Below are 16,669 nucleotides of genomic sequence, written 5' to 3'. Positions count from 1 at the left end.
CAATGCATAATAAATTGAGTAATTAATAATCACACACATTTAACTTGCCTCTTGAGATGAACAGCTTGGGAAGAAAGGGAACTAAAAAGTGAAACAGAAAATTGTATGACATTTAAAGCTGTAAAATTTGTGGACCATTTTATCTTTATTAAAACTAGAAAACTCCAAAGAAAATGGGGAAAAAAAGGAGTCAAAATTCAAATAAAATTGTGCTAAAAAATACTCTACCAAATTTTCTTAACTTACCGGAATGATTTTAGAGAACTGATATATAAAACCAAAATTAATTATTGGGCATATTCATAGACTTCTAGATATAGTATAATGGACCAATGTAAAAATGGAGGTATAAGCTGAGGATCTTGTTTTGACATTATTTTAGGAGAGTCTTTAAGTATATACACATGCATATTTAAATATAGCATTTGGTATATTTCAATTCAAACCATAAACTATGTATTTAAGAGGAAATACATTATTTTATTTACTTTTTAATCTTACACAAGCAAATTAATCTGTCTTGGCCTCTAAAGCCTCATTTGTAAAATTAGGGTAATAACAGTATCTAGGTCATAGGGTTATTGTGAACATGAAATAGATTACCGCATATAAAGCTCTTTGAACACCGCCTGGTTCTTAGGAAGCCATGCTAGCTATTCTTTTCTTTTTCTTTTTCTTTTTATAAACAAAAACTGAACCTGTCTTGTAAGCCACAAAATAGAATTAATCTTAACCAAATTAGTACTTTCCTTAGTTTTCTATTCTAATTAGCGTATTTTTTTTCCTTGGAATTTAACTTGACTCATAAGAAATATTGCATATTGACAAATTATAATGCACGGTCTCCTCATTTGTGTGCCTATCAGCAAAACAGGGCTTTGTAAAAACAAGAAAATGAATTAGGCTAATCGGCAGGCTTGGGTTTACCATTATTATTATAAAAATGGTGCCTTCATTCAACGAAACTCTAAAATGTAAGAACTCTTAAGTACTTGTATACTTTTGAAGGTACATTTCTTACATTACTGATATGCAAGTCCTATCACTAAATCATGAAAAGATCAACCTGTAATTTTTAATCCCAGAAATGGAAAATGGGCATTTGTTATCTTACATAATATTTCCAGACAACAGTATCAGATTATACTAATTTTAGGATGTCCTGGATTTTAATGAGTGTACATCTCCTGTGATACAGAAGCACTCTTTATAAAGGCAGCTTAGCACTATTTGGATATATAGAACTTTAAGTTATATACAAGAAAGCCACTATTATTTAATAAATTTTAGTTTTGGAGACAAAGACAACCAAAAAGTTACATATTTATGTGGTCCGCAATTTTATTAACCTCTTAAATCTAAGAATAGTGGTTTGTAATTAACTTCTGAAAATGATTTCTCTGTGACACTGTAACTATCCCGCCAGTCTAGATAATAAACAGGCTTCGGCATTTACAAGATGAACCTATATATACCTATATATTATGCAGACTATTTCTGTTACCTTTACTTCTCCCTTCACAAAACATCCATCCCCTCCTTCTTTTCTACTGCATTCAAAGCTCAGTGTCACATTCATGGATTGCTGTTTTAAAGATGAACATTACTGACCAGATCAGGGATCAATATTTTAGGACAGTTTGTAAGATTTATCGGACACAAGCATTCTGCAAAAATAGTATGAATTAGAACCAGGTGGAAAATAGATAGGAGTGGATCTGCTCAAAGAAAAATCTGTTTAAAAGACTGAAGTTAGAAGAGTCTTGACAGTGAGTTGGTCAAGAGCCACATAATTAGGTTTTTAACTAATTTACTGCAAGCATACTTTCATTGTCCTGTAGGTATTTTAACTTAATGTTATTTTGGGAATTTTGTTTAAAGTATTAATTAATAGGGGCGCCTGGGTGGCTCAGGTCGTGATCTCATGGTTCATGGGCTCGAGTCCACGTCAGGCTCTGTGCTGACAGCTCGGAGCCTGGAGCCTGCTTCAGATGCTGTGTCTCCCTCTCTCTCTGTCCCTTCCCTGCTTGTTCTCTGTCTCTGTCTCTCAAAAATAAATACAAGTAAAAAAACTGTTAATTAATATTAATAATTACTCTAGCTACCATTAAAGGAGAGAAACATAAAGAAGTTATGAGTCTTTATTGGATTTTGCCTCTGATAGTACAGGGAAAATCTTTTTACAATAAACTTCAGGGTACCAGCCAAATTTGTATCAACTAATTAATTACTTTTATAATGGAGAGTCTAAACTAAATTGTATAATTATTGAACATATTTATTACCATATGTGAATGAGGAAAGACAACACATTATCTAAAAAGGTAACAAAACATGTTTATAAATTTCCTCTACTTCTTTAGGATCAAGAATAAGACCGGGAAAAGAGAAAACAAATCTTTGGGAAAAAGAAATCACAGACTTCATTTGCTTAAACTTCCAAATGGCCTCAGAGTAAATCTTTGAACTAGTAAAACAAACCACAAAAACAACAAAACCAAAACTTCAACACTTACCTAGGAATTCAAGGCAAACATTTGTTCATAGACTTAGGATGAGTTCCAAATGGAACACATAATTTTCATGATACAGAAACGTCAGTGACTAGACTAGGTATATGCAGGAGCTGGTATTAGAATAACCTTATTAAACATTTTATAGAAGAGGGAGAATAATGTGCCACCTCTAGTTTACAATTAATAAGAACAACTCTGGGAAAAAGAGAAATCTCTAACTGGTAGAAAACATCACCAGGGGCTTTCTTTTTTCTTTTTAATTAAAGCTTATTTATTTATTTTGAGAGGCAGAGAGAGAGAGAGAGAGAGAGAGAGAGAGAGAGAGAGAGGGAATCCCCAGCAGGTTCTGTGCTGGTGGTGCAGAGCCCGATGTGGACTTCCATCCCATGAACCCTGAGATCATGACCTGAGCCAAAATCAAGAGTCAGATGCTTAACTGACTGAACCACCCAGGTGGCCCTCACTGGAGGTTTTCATAAAGCATGCCAGATCATTTTCAGCACATTTCTGAAAACAGAAGTGCTATTTTGTAAACAGAATGATGAATACAAGTCCACTTCTCTACTGGCACCTGCCTCCCCACTGTGGTATGGACTGAAAATACAGAATTGAGGGAAGACTCAGCCACTTTTTGACTCTAAAGCAGGAGTTTTTCACTTGAGATCCAGGATATGATTCTAGGGACTGGTTTCCAGGGGTCAGTGAGCCCTCTGAAATTGTGTACAAAATTATATGTGCACCTTCGTGAAGCAACCTGTTTTCATCAGAGTCTCAAAGATGGTTTAAAACCCAAACAAGGGTATAGGCCAACACTCTGAGATATCCATATCCCACATGGTCATGGCAGGTACTGCTCTGAACTGACCTTAGACCAGCATAGGACAAGATGGAAACTGAGGGCAGACAGGTGAAAGAATGTGGGGGTTAGCAGTGTGGGGATAGAGAAAAAAAAAAAACAGGAATGGGGAGGGACATTCCCAAAAGTGACAGCAGGGAAAACAATGGCAAATTCGATGGTCTCGGGGCTGAGGTGGCTGTGCATGTTGGAGTCACATGTATGTTGATGAGTCTAGCATTCTGTCCCCCCTTCCAATTATTCAGGCAGTTAGAGAGGACAATTTATGCTATACACTATCTCACATTAAAATGTTGCTCCTCATTACAAAGAGAGTAGGTACAGTATTCAATTATTAGTAGTAAAATACATATTTGTTTGGTATGTACTTTCTTCTCTCCAATATAAGAAACGAGATAAAGTAAATGATTAATGTTCACGAGATTCAGCCTCGTTCCAACCACTGGTACAAACTCATTCACCAGGAGACAGATCTCCAGTTCAGGAACTTTGTGTATATTTATCACTCATAACAAATAGAAGAAAAATATTTACACATTTACCTGCAAGATTGTCGATTTCTTTCTCCTGCAGCAAGCTGACTGCATCATCATCCCCTTCCAGCATAAGTTCTGTCTCTGCGTTCTGATTCACTATTGCTTGACTTCTGAAGGTTTTCTTGGACTTTACCACATCTTCTTCAGTGCCTAATCACAACCAAAATAATACAGGTGATCATGATTGCTTGGCTTTTTGTATAAAAAACAACCTATTACTTTCTTATAAGTTTATGCTGCACTTACATATGACTTCACAATTACAGAACTAGAGATCATTTTCCCCTTCATCCGGTTTGCTTTCAGAAAAGCTTTGAGAAAGGTGGGGGGTGTAATCACCTACCCTCATCTCACAGATGAGGAAGCAGGCCGAGAAAGTTCATGTCTCGTGGAGACCTAGGAGTTGGCGTAGGAGAAAGCCCCCCATGTCTTGGGGCTCTAAGATCACCATTTTCTATAAAAAATCTGCACCTCCCCACAAACTTGGCTTTCTGATACATAAAAGTACACAATTCTACACAATTGTACTTTTGTGTGAATTGGATAATCATTACATGAGATCATTTTTTTTTAATTTTAAAGTTTCTTTATTTTGAGAGAGAGGGAGAGAGTGTGCAAGTGAGGAAGGGGCAGAGAGAGAAGTCCAAGCAGGCTCTGTAGCCCAATGCGGGGCTTGAACTCCTGAACCGTGAGATCATGACCTGAGCTAAAAGTCACTTGCTTAACTGACTGAGCCACCCAGGCACCCCAATCAGATCATTTTTGAAAGTACAGAAGTATGAAGAAAACAAGAACGCATCCACATCTGAAGAGAGAAGTGGTTGCCACTGGGAAGCTACAAACAGGTGGAGTTAGGACTAGTATAGACATAAAATGTGCTGCACAATTGCTATTAACAGTTAGTGAAATCAATAGTTTTTCTAAACTGATAGCCTTATTTTGTTATATAAAATAGTATAGAAGGCCAAATATATAAAAAGAAAGTAAGTCAGAAAAATTGAAATACAGCCAGAGCTGACCTAGCATTAACATGGCAATCAGTTAAGGTTACAAATTACAATGCATTTGAATCTCTCATGGATCTGACTGCGTAATGGATATAATTCAGTATTTAAATTTCTACATTATATTAAAATATCTTAAGAACAGCCACTTCAGCCACCCGCTTTGGCAGGTGATGATGACTCAAATGATCTGAATAGCAAGTAAACTTATATATATACATACACACACATACACACATATATATGCGTGTATGTATATATATGTAAACATACATATATTTTAGCTATCTATCTATATAGATAGCTAAAAAAACACCTCTATTTCATATCACTTGAAGGAGGAATTCCTTCTGGAAGAAAATGTAATTTAATGTGTTCTAGCTGTAGTATTAGCATATAGGGTTCAAGGAAGCAGCGTTTCCTGGGAAAATACCTACACGTCATTAGGCATGGTGGAAATATTCCTGAAAATGGGAGCCTAATACATCACTCCTGCATGGTGGTGTCACATCAGAGTTCTAGGGGCCGTTATGATGTTTGTGTACATGTGCAATAACTCTCCAAATCTTATCACACCTTTGGCCAAAATTCTCTACAGTGAACAATTAGCAATACTTTTGGTCCATTCTCCTAGCCTCAATATAGGACTTTGGATATTAATAGTCCATTAATGTCTGTGATACCTGCTCGACCATTTCCTCAGAAGTACATCTAGCCGCTGTAAAACTTGCATCGGAAAACAGCTAGCCTTTCATTGCAACTTACACACTTGTTTCTGTCAGCGACTCAGAGCAAATTCTGTTTGCTTAAAACGTTAATAAGTTGGCTCAAAAGTAGCACGTGGAGGAATAAAAAACATATGGGGAACACGGTCATGTCATAATAGCGCTGTAGAATGTCACTGTCAGAGACGTACGGTCTGTTATCCTAGCTCTTACTGGATAATGGCAATTAGAACAGTATAAAGTAATAGATTTGTTAAAACATATTTTGATAAATACTTCAGAAACAAACAATATTATTACAAATTAATGCTATGTGGGAGGTGAGAGGAATTAAACAGGTTATGTGTATATTCTTTCACAGGCCCACAGATGATTTTTACTTCTGGAATAAAAGCCTGAGGACTGAATACTGAATGCTCCAGAATCTTATCTTAATTTTATTTGGTTTCTTGGTGATATAAAGCCAGTAAAACAGAACTCTTCTGGGGGTAGCTATCTTTATAACTTGTTTGCTTCTTGGGTAGTAACTTAATTTGAGCAACTCAGAGCTTGCATCATCTGAGAACAAAAGACACAAATCCAATGATTAATAACCGAGAAGCCATATTTCTATTAGACATCTGCAGTTGGATATTCCTAATTCCACATTTCCCTAACTGAATGAATCATCTCTGGCTTCTCCACCTCTCCCTGTTTTGATACACCCACTTACTTAAGCCATAAACCCTGGGGGTCATCTTGGAAGGTGACTGCCATGGCCCCAGCTCAGGCTCCCATTGTTTTAGACTGGAGGTCTTCAATAGCTCCCTTATTCACTCTATCCCCATGTTTTTGTCAGAGTGATTATTACAAAGCAGAAATAAATTGATATTTTCCTGCTGAATATTGTTTAGTAACTCCTCCCAATCAACAACATTCAATGCAAGTCTTACATGATAGGAGTCAAAATCTAAACTCCTTGGGGCGCCTGGGTGGCTCAGTCGGTTAAGCGTCCGACTTCAGGTCAGGTCACGATCTCGCGGTCCGTGAGTTCGAGCCCCGCGTCGGGCTCTGGGCTGATGGTTCTGAGCCTGGAGCCTGCTTCCGATTCTGTGTCTCCCTCTCTCTCTGCCCCTCCCCCGTTCATGCTCTGTCTCTCTCTGTCTCAAAAATAAATAAACGTTAAAAAAATAAACTCCTTAGCACAGCTGGTCTAGGCCTTTTATCCTCATTACCAGTTTTGCATTATATTTTCTTACTCCCCCATCACCATTACTGAACCAGTTATAGCTTCCAAAATACGTGCTTGGACCTTTTCACCCAGGGCTAATATTATTCCCTCTGTATGGTGTGTTCCTTCATTCCTCCTTTGTTGGGCTAATTCCTATTTGATCTTTCAAATTACCTCCTTTAGGTGCCTTTCTTAGCCAACCACTCTGTGCTTTCACAGCTTACATAGAACTCAACTACACTGTACAGGTGTTAATCTGTTATGTGTTTGTCCTTTCCATTAGATTATGGCCTTGTCTCTGCAGCCTCTGCGCCTGGTACCCAGGGGACATGTAACAAACATTCGCTGAATGAGTTCAAGTCTACCCACTCTGTGTTCCCTTCTCTGATTTCTCTTATTAAAGAAAAAAATTATTTATTCATTTTTGAGAGAGACAGAGACAGTGCAAGTAGGGGAGAGGCAGAGAGAGAAGGAGAGAGATAGAGAGAGAATCCCAAGCAGGCTCTGCACTGTCAGTGCAGAGCCTGATGCTTGGGCTCAAACTCATGAAATGATGAGATCATGACCTGAGCTGAAACCAAGACTCTGATGTTTAACCAACTGAGCCACCCAAGCGCCCTTCTGATTTCTGATTTATTTATTTATTTGTTTGCTTTTTTAGAGAGACAGCAAGTGCGAGCAGGGGAGGGGCAGAGAGAGGGGGAGAGAGAATCCCAAGCAGGCTCTGCACTGTCAGCACAGAGCTCGATGCTGGGCTCTAACTCACAAGACCATGAAATCATGACCTGAGCTGAAATCAAGAGTTGGACACTTAACCAACTGAGCCATCCAGGCACCCCTCTGATTTCTCTTATTTTTTTCTTTATTATTTATGGGGGGGGGGCAGGAGAGGGGCACAGAGAGAGGGAGAGAGCAGGCTCCAGGCCCAGGGCAAAGCCCAAGGCTAGGACTCAATCTCACTCCCATGAGATCATAACCTGAGGGAAACCAAGAGTCAGACGCTTAACTGACCGAGCTACCCAGGCACCCCTCTTCGCAGATTTCTTAAGCTAAGTTTGTGTGCTTTTTCCCTTATGCTTCCCCCACCCTTGCAAATCCTACTACTGGAGTTACAGGTATTGGAATTGGCTGTTGGCTTGTTGTCTCCACACAGCCCAAAAGCTCCTTGATCACTGGCAACATGTTTCTGTCTTTGTCTTCTCAGTTCTTAGCACACTGCCTGACACAGAGTGAGCCCTCCTAAATGCTAAACAAATGGATGACCTGAGACATAAACGTCACCTCTGGATATTTCTTAATCTGAAGATCCTAAGATTTCTCAGAGATTCTGGTTGATCTGCCTCCAATTTGGGGGCAAACTGGAGAATCTGTGTATTTACACAAAAGGGAACTTGGTTCTTTACATGAAATAATCAATTAAACCCTTTAAGTATGAGTCAGCCTGATAAAACATGTTTTACCTTGTACACAATCATGTTTAATCTGCTTTGTCATTAAGAAAAATGCTTTACATTACTCTTGTGTTATTAAAATCTACAAATAAAATAAAGGTAGTCAAAGGAAGGTAAACTCTGAAATGCATATTAAGCTTTCAATTTTATCATCTCTGGTTTTAAAGTAGTAAAACAATCATGCCTTTAAAAGATAGATAGTAAAGTAATCTGTACCAACACACTGAACTTGCCACCCCTGTTTGAAGTGTTATCAGTCTGTAGCTCAGTAAACTTCCTGATTTTGTGGTATCGCACCAAACATTTATCTAAATTAAAGTGTACAAGATCCAAAGGTGCTTTTCAATTGCAATATCTTTTATGAATTAGAGATTCATTCATCAAAATTACAGGCAAAAAGAGGTAAGGTCTCAAAGGGCTGTCTCATTACAAGGCTTATAAACACTGTCCTTGGAAAGAATTGGTTGAACACCCAACAAATCAAAATCTGATTGGGAAGAGAATTTATTTGAGATCATCTGTCTTCAGAAGACATGTTGGACCGAGTGCACTTCTTGGTCTCTTTAACCATTCATCAAGAAATTAACAAGCAAATACTACAGACCATGAGAACTCCCTACTTAGATTTGAAAATGTTAATTGTGTGTAAAATTGGATAGTATACACACATATACTTATTTTCTAAGAAAACATCAAAATGCCATAAGTTGGGAAGGTTCAGAAACAAAAAAATGCCACCAAATTATAGATTAATCCAAATCCAAAGTTACTCTTACATTATTTTCCACATTGTGTTACAAACAACAACTACAGGAAGACGTTCTATACCCATTGGATTTCTTAGTAAATATATGTTTGAAGCGCTGTATGTGAAAATGTTATTTAATGTAGAATAATCTGTTATATGAACCTAAATAAAGCTCCTCTTTCATTAAATTTATTAAAATTTTTTTTAACATTTAGTCATTTTTTGAGAGACAGAGACACAGCATGAGCGGGGGAGGGGCAGACAGAGAGGGAGACACAGAATCCGAAGCAGGCCCCAGACTCTGAGCTGTTGGCACAGAGCCCAACGCGGGGCTCGAACTCACGAACCGTGAGATCACAACCTGAGCGGAAGTTGGATGCTTAACCGACTAAGCCACTGAGGGACCCCTCATTAAATTTATTAATAAACAAGATCCATGTGAAACACAGTATATTCTAAAACAGAAGTAACAAGAGAACTAAAATGTTTTTAGAATTGTTTCTACACTTTAATATCACTACTATAATGTATTATCATTAAATATGTTAAATATAGAAATGACAAATTGAAGACTCAGAGAATATGTCCATCTGGAGAGTCAGGACAATCTAGGCAAAAGAAGTTATTTCATTTACCCATCACGTCCTTTTTTAAATTATTATTGATAAATATTAACAGTTAATATAAAGAAAAAGAGCACATTGTAGTTTGTTTCAGAAATTATTTGATGAATATTCTATACAGCTCTGAAACATCTATACTAACAGAGATAAAAAGTAATTTACAATTGTGGTTTATATACACAATGGAGTACTACGTGGCAATGAGAAAGAATGAAATATGGTCCTTTGTAGCAACGTGGATGGAACTGGAGAGTGTGATGCTAAGTGAAATAAGCCATACAGAGAAAGACAGATACCCTATGTTTTCACTCTTATATGGATCCTGAGAAACTTAACAGAAACCCATGGGGGAGGGGAAGGAAAAAAAAAAAAAAAACAAAGGTTAGAGTGGAAGAGAGCCAAAGCATAAGAGACTCTTAAAAACTGAGAACAAACTGAGGGTTGATGGGGGGTGGGAGGGAGGGGAGGGTGGGTGATGGGTATTGAGGAGGGCACCTTTTGGGATGAGCACTGGGTGTTGTATGGAAACCAATTTGACAATAAATTTCATATATTGAAAAAAAAAGTAATTTACAGCCATAAGTTAGCTATAAATTATATATATGTGACTAACACACAGAGAAAAGATATAAACCCGTAATAAGCCAATTTTAGCACAGCATCAGCTTCTTACCAGTTTTACGCTATTATTTATTTTTCACTGAGTACAGAAATATGGCTTTAATTTGTTATTTATTAAAAATGATATATGCATGTGTTTATGCATCTATTTACCTATCTAATGTAAATCTACCATTTAAGAATACAATTTCAGTATTAATCGACCTGCACAATTAAATTCATGACCTATGATTCATGGTCTGCCCCCTACTTATTTAACCTCACTATTTCATTGGTTTGGTATCTTCACATCTCATATCCCCCAAGAATTGGATGTGTCTGGTCCCAAACATGCAATACTTTTTCAAGCTTTTAAATCTGACATACGTAATTTCTTTCACAGGGAATTCTCTTATCTGCCTTGTCCTTCAAGATTCAGTTTAGTTGATTACTCCCTTTTCTGTATAAGCTTTGTACCTAACAAATTAGTCAAAATATATTATGATTTTTTGGTATTTTCTGGATTCTTTCATTTAGGTGTTATCCTAATAAGACTTTAATTAGATATGTGCCAAATACCAAACAAAGTGGAAATCAACAAACATTTGTTGAATGAGCACATGAAAATATAAGCATAATTCAAATAGTAATCATTTTTTTATATGCACAATACAGAAGTCATTTGACTCTTTATGTCCTTTATAGCTTCCTCAAAAATGAAGAACCTGGGCTATGAGGTTTGCAATTCTTACTTTATTTTTCCCCTCTAACATCTATTAAGAGCATATTTTGAAAACATATTTAGACCAATCTCTTAATTTCAGTTTCTCAACCTGTGAAGGAGGAATAGGTATCTATCAACCAAACTCCTATAGTATTATTGCAATGTTAAAATGAGACAGTGTATATTAAAATACTTTAAAATGTGTGAAGCTTATTTATATAATAAGGTTTCAAAAATGTTTGTTAAAATTATGGTAAAATAAAAAATTAACAAGAGAATATTAAAAGAGTTTACTAAGCATATAACTTAAAATTGAAAAAGAATACAGCCAGTATTTTATTGTGTATAATAATGCTTTTAAGACTTATGTAAAGGAGGGGGAAAAAAACTAGGCTGATGTGAGGAGATTAAAATTAAAAAAAAAAAAACACCTCAAGATAATTCATGCATGTAAGGTCTTAGCAGAATGCCTAACAAACAACAGGTATTCAACAAATAAATGTTTTCTTTCCTTCGGTTGGGATTAATGTTCCCTCTGCCATGCTGTCATTTCTCTGTTTATATTCACTAAAACACAGTATGAGCCTTCAACTCCTCCATTGATTAGATGCTCCCTGAAGACAGGAAGGAGGGCCTGGAGACAGGTGCCATGAAGTGTTTGTGAAACTCAATGGAATGTAAACAGCTTACATTAAAAACTGTTTTTCCCCAATAACCATAATATTCATTTAAAGATATTATTAAATAAAACTACATAAGCATCAATGTCTTTGGCATGCATTTGTGATTTTGTATATTGGTGTCTTTAGAATGTATTATTAATATCTTAGACATTCGAATGAAAAGAACAGCTTTCTCAACAAAGTTACCATCAGAATTTGCTTTAGAGTATTATGTATAGATAATGCACATAATATATACTTCTCCATCACTGGAAGAGAATGGGCAGAATAGAAATTTAGTATCATTTCAATTTCAGCTAAATGTAACATCAGGAAAAATTCTAATGTTTCTAAACATCTGGAAGTCAATTTCGCAAGATAACATTCTTTCGTGAAAGAGAAATTCTTTCCAATATACACCACTTTACGATATTTCTGGCTTGTAAAATGTGTTTTGACAAAATCTACCTCTATGTAAATAAGACAAAATGCTTCAATTTGGGAGTGCCTGGGTGGCTCAGTGAGTTAAACATCTGACTCTTGATTTCGGCTCAGGTCATGATCTGAGATTGAGCCCTGCTTCGGGCTCAGCACTGGGCATGGAGCCTGCTTACTATTCTCTCTTTCTCTTCCTCTCTGTCTGTCTTTCCCCTCTCCTCCAAAAAAAAAAAAAGTTTCAATTCGATGTCAGTTATACCTCAGTAATAAAAATGTGCTGCGATTCATTTTCAAACCTAAATGCTTTTAGAAATATTAATGAGGTATTAATTTCTTGGCATCTTGTAAAACAAAGATTACATTTCCTCATTAAAGCTGAAACCAGAGCAACAAATACTATTATAGAACAGTGCTTTTAGTAACTTTAAGTTTAATTTTTACTAAAAGGAAAAGATTTTAAGGTAAATATACCTCTCACCTAATATTATTAGATAGCGACATGTTACCATGCAATAATATATATGAACCAATCTATTAATGAGAACATTATAATTTTGAACATTTCAAATAAGATGAAATTTTTTCTATATTGAGAAACATAGGACTCAAAAACATTTTAGGCCGACCTTAATATAATATAAATGCAGTAGATACATATATACAATACACTTTACTGTAATATGATTTAAAAATTGTTTGAAGTAAATATTTTTCTTTGTAAATACTTTAAATTCAAAATTAAATTTTGTGTTTGACTCTACATCACAGACATAGTATTTCTTTCCTTAAGAAAGAAGGAAATATTTTCATGAGAAATACTGCTGACATAAAGACGAAAAAAATCATGGTTTATGTAGAACAAATTTTTAAAAATCCAAGACTTTACAGTAGAAATATCCTAATGATAAAAACTGTTAGTGATACTGAATAAAAACACTACTAAAAAGAATGACTAAAAATTTCAAGTACCTTTTCTCTCTTCTATACCTGGTGCTGAGTCAGGAGACTCCCTTCATTAACACAAAATCATCTTATGAAAACAACACACTTTAAGTAAAAATCTAAGTGGTCACTGACTCAATAAACATGCAATAAATGGATACATAAATGCATTCTGAATGCATTAGATTTAATTGTGGCTTCCACTTCATTTTTGTTGCCTGAGAATACATTGAATAATCCAAAATAGATATTATCTCAACTACCATAAAACTAAAAACCCAAGATCCCGGCTTCAAATCTACACTGAACCTGATTCAGAAGTGGTAATCCTTGCCCGAATCAATAAGTATGTTACTTATGGCTCATCTTCAGCACATCATTGCATCACATAAAATTAGAGTGCCACATCCCTTGTGGTTTTTTTTACCAATGAAAAACTTGCACAGACTTTGTTTCAAACCGGACAAATGTTATATCTGCAGGTAGGCTGTTCTCTAGAAAGCTGCAGGAAAATATTCAGTGGTGGAGTGAAATACAGAATTAGCAATAGGGACATTAATTAAGATAGAGTGTTCACAGGAATTATTCTGAGCAGCAAATTCTCATTTAGATTAGCTATGCTTGTAAACGATTTACTGGACTGTATGAACTAAAATAAGGAAATGGCTACCTAACATCAACAGTTATTGCTCAGTGGAAAAGGACATCAAGGACACTTGCAAGTAAAAGAATTGGATCGATATTAACGTGATTTTCATTTCATGCTTCCCCAACTCCAGTAAGCTGACAATATACTCTGATTATGTGAACTGCCTCAGAGTAACACAGAAAAGGTTCTTAGAGCAAGAGGTGGAAATGGAAGGCACTTTTTATATCGACAGGCCTGCTAATAGAGTATACTGATTTTCCAAGACATGCAGTGCATTTTTACAATTTGGTTCTGACAGCAAAAATGGAATTTCATTTATTCCTAATTCAAAACATTCATATGTAAGCAATATTTCTTAGAGCAGACCAACAAAGGGGATATTCTCAAACAGCATTTTTAAACTGAAAAAAAAATGCAATTAAAAAGGTGCAAGAACATCTTATTGAATTTAAGTGCAGCACTATACAAGTATAAAATGCTAACTCAATAAGCTTCTTAATGGAGTGAATGTAGAAAAATGCATTCTGTGCTTTTTAAAGGAAAGCTGATAAACCATATTTTAAGAATATACATGATAGTAAATGTAGAATCCCTGTGCATTTTAGACTGGATATTACTCGGTTGGGTTTTGATTAGCCATGAAGTTAGGGTAATTGTGAAATATTCAAACTAGGACCTTATTACATTAAAAGTCACATGGCACACTTTACTTATGGAAAAAAATGCTAAAACATATAGAAAACTTGGGGCAGTTTGGAACCCTGTCAATATCATAAAGAGCAGAGACGATGCATTATTCATCTTTGTGATTATTTGATACAGAGCATAGTGTTTGGGTCCTATGCTGAAGTTTGCTTAGAAAAAGACTAGCAAGAAATAAAGCCATCAAAACCGGCAGATAGCTGCTTTACATGGGTGTCAATGAGAGATTTTTTTCCCCGTTTTGTACTTTTCTGGCCTTTTCTAGATTTTCTACAATGAGCATATTTCTTTTCAGGAAGGAAGGAAGGAAGGAAGGAAGGAAGGAAGGAAGGAAGGGAGGGAGGGAGGGAGGACTAAAACCTTGCATGGTGAGTCAAGAGGAGTAAATGGCAGATGAGGAGCAGAATGGAAGGAAGAAAGTTTTGACAACTCCAGGAATGAAAGATGCATCGGGCAACTGAACCAAGGGCTGAGAGATGGGCACACTTCCTATGGCAGTGGGGGGCATCAACCTAGGGAATGATGCTTGGTTTTGCTTCTGAAAGCCTGTCACAGAAGTCAGTGGGGAAAATTTACTTTAAGATCCTGGGAATGGGGAGTAGGAGATATTTTGGCTACATAAGCAAGTGGCTCAAATATGGGAGAAAAAACTGATAAAAATTTCTCCTTGATCATTAAAAAACATGGAATAGCTAAGAGATGGTGTTGATATAGGTTATTTAAAGCACTTTTAAAACACTCAGAACATTTTGTTTTTTTAAGTTTATTTATTTTTGAGAGAGCGAGAGAGCGAGTGCACACATGAACAGGGGAGGGGCAGAAAGACAGGGAGAAAGAGAATTCCAAACAGGCTCTGCACTGTCAGCCTGGAGCCAGATGCGGGGCTCGAACTCACAATCCGTGAGATCATGACCTGAGTTGCAATCAAAGAGTCGGTTGCTTAGCTGACTGACCACCCAGGAGCCCCACGGAACATTAAAAATCTTTTTAAAATTTTTATTTATTTTTGAGAGACAGAGAGAGGGAGAGGGAGAGGGAGAGGGGGAGGGGGGAGAGGGGGAGAGAGAGAGAGAGAACAAAGAAGAGATCACAGAACTGTCAGCACTCATGGGCCTGGAGATCATGACCTGAGCTGAAGTCAGATGCTTAACCCACTGAGCCACCCAGGTGCCCTGCCCCTCAGAGCATTTCAAAATACGTCTTGTACATGACACCTGAAGCGCATGCTGTGAACGACACTAAGTTCATCTGTAGGCTACAGGAGTAACCAAAATTTAACAGGTAAACTTCAAAGCAGGAAAGTGTTCAATAATGCTCTTTGCAGTCAGAATTCCAAGTGTACCTAAGGCAACATACTATATAGTAAGAGAATGGTATTTTGATTGCATTTTTGTTCTCTCTACCACTTACTAGCATGCCATCTAACTTCTTTGGTCTGTCATTCTCTCAAATAAAAATCCTTTAATGGCTCTGTCTATTGACAAATCCTTTCACAACGTGGCTTCAAACAGGCTTTTCAGCCTCATTTTGTACAGTGTCCCCACTATCCTGTGTTCCACCACATAGCACCATTTTGCATCCCCTGGACACATTATGTTGTACTGTGTGGCCCCTTTCTCACATTGCCACCGTTTCACTTACTGGCTTGTGAAGATCTCCATTCATCCTTTCAAGTCTAGCTAAAATGTATTTCTTCAGTTAGGCAACTCCCTTCACTGAGCTCAGATAGCATTTTAACACACGTTGACAAAAATATTTATCATGGTGCGCTGTAATTACTTATAAATGCAATTGTGTATACACTTTATGAAAAATTAGTCTGAAAGAACATAAATAACATTATGGGTAGTTCTATGCCACTCAGCAGTAATATAATTTTGTCAGCTCCCTATCTTAAACAGCCTTCGATGTTCTAAGTGGAAAGAAAATGTAGGCATAAAAAATACATTTCAGAATTTGAAAATACCATACTTGTAGACCTATTCCATAAAAATCCTATTTTTCAATACTACTACTTTAAATGATGAAAATACTGTATGTATACCTTGAAATTAATCGATTTGATCAATTCAATAAAAAACAGCAACTAACTACATAGAATTGAATTAATTCTACGCTCTAAATGGAACAGAAGATATCATTTCCTGTTTTCAAATCGTTTTTATCTCAGAATATGATACACCTAAAGTCAAACATTTTCTGAAATTTTTACATAGGGGCCTATCACAAAAGCAAAACATTGAGGCCATTCAAAGGAATAAGTTATGCCTTCATATCTTGGTA

General features: G+C 36.4%; 1 protein-coding gene across 11 annotated transcripts in view; it reads right to left on the bottom strand.

Annotated features, from left to right (window-relative positions):
* NBEA (neurobeachin) overlaps window positions 1-16,669 on the bottom strand; it is a 676,718-nt gene that overhangs the window by 219,899 nt on the left and 440,150 nt on the right. For 7 of the 11 annotated variants that reach the window (XM_053214308.1, XM_053214315.1, XM_053214324.1 and 4 more), the window contains 2 exons: window positions 3,915-4,058; window positions 49-81 (listed from right to left, as the gene is read on the bottom strand). In XM_053214308.1, coding sequence (XP_053070283.1) covers window positions 49-81; window positions 3,915-4,058 — 177 coding nt within the window. The remainder of the gene's footprint in view (window positions 1-48; window positions 82-3,914; window positions 4,059-16,669) is intronic. The other 4 variants (XM_027064670.2, XM_053214341.1, XM_027064679.2 and 1 more) reach the window with 1 other exon arrangement.

Source organism: Acinonyx jubatus, chromosome A1 (assembly GCF_027475565.1).
Source record: "Acinonyx jubatus isolate Ajub_Pintada_27869175 chromosome A1, VMU_Ajub_asm_v1.0, whole genome shotgun sequence".
In the NCBI taxonomy this organism is placed as follows: domain Eukaryota; kingdom Metazoa; phylum Chordata; class Mammalia; order Carnivora; family Felidae; genus Acinonyx; species Acinonyx jubatus.
The sequence above is the reverse complement of the archived record's forward strand: the minus strand, read 5'-3'. Positions and strand labels throughout refer to the sequence as shown.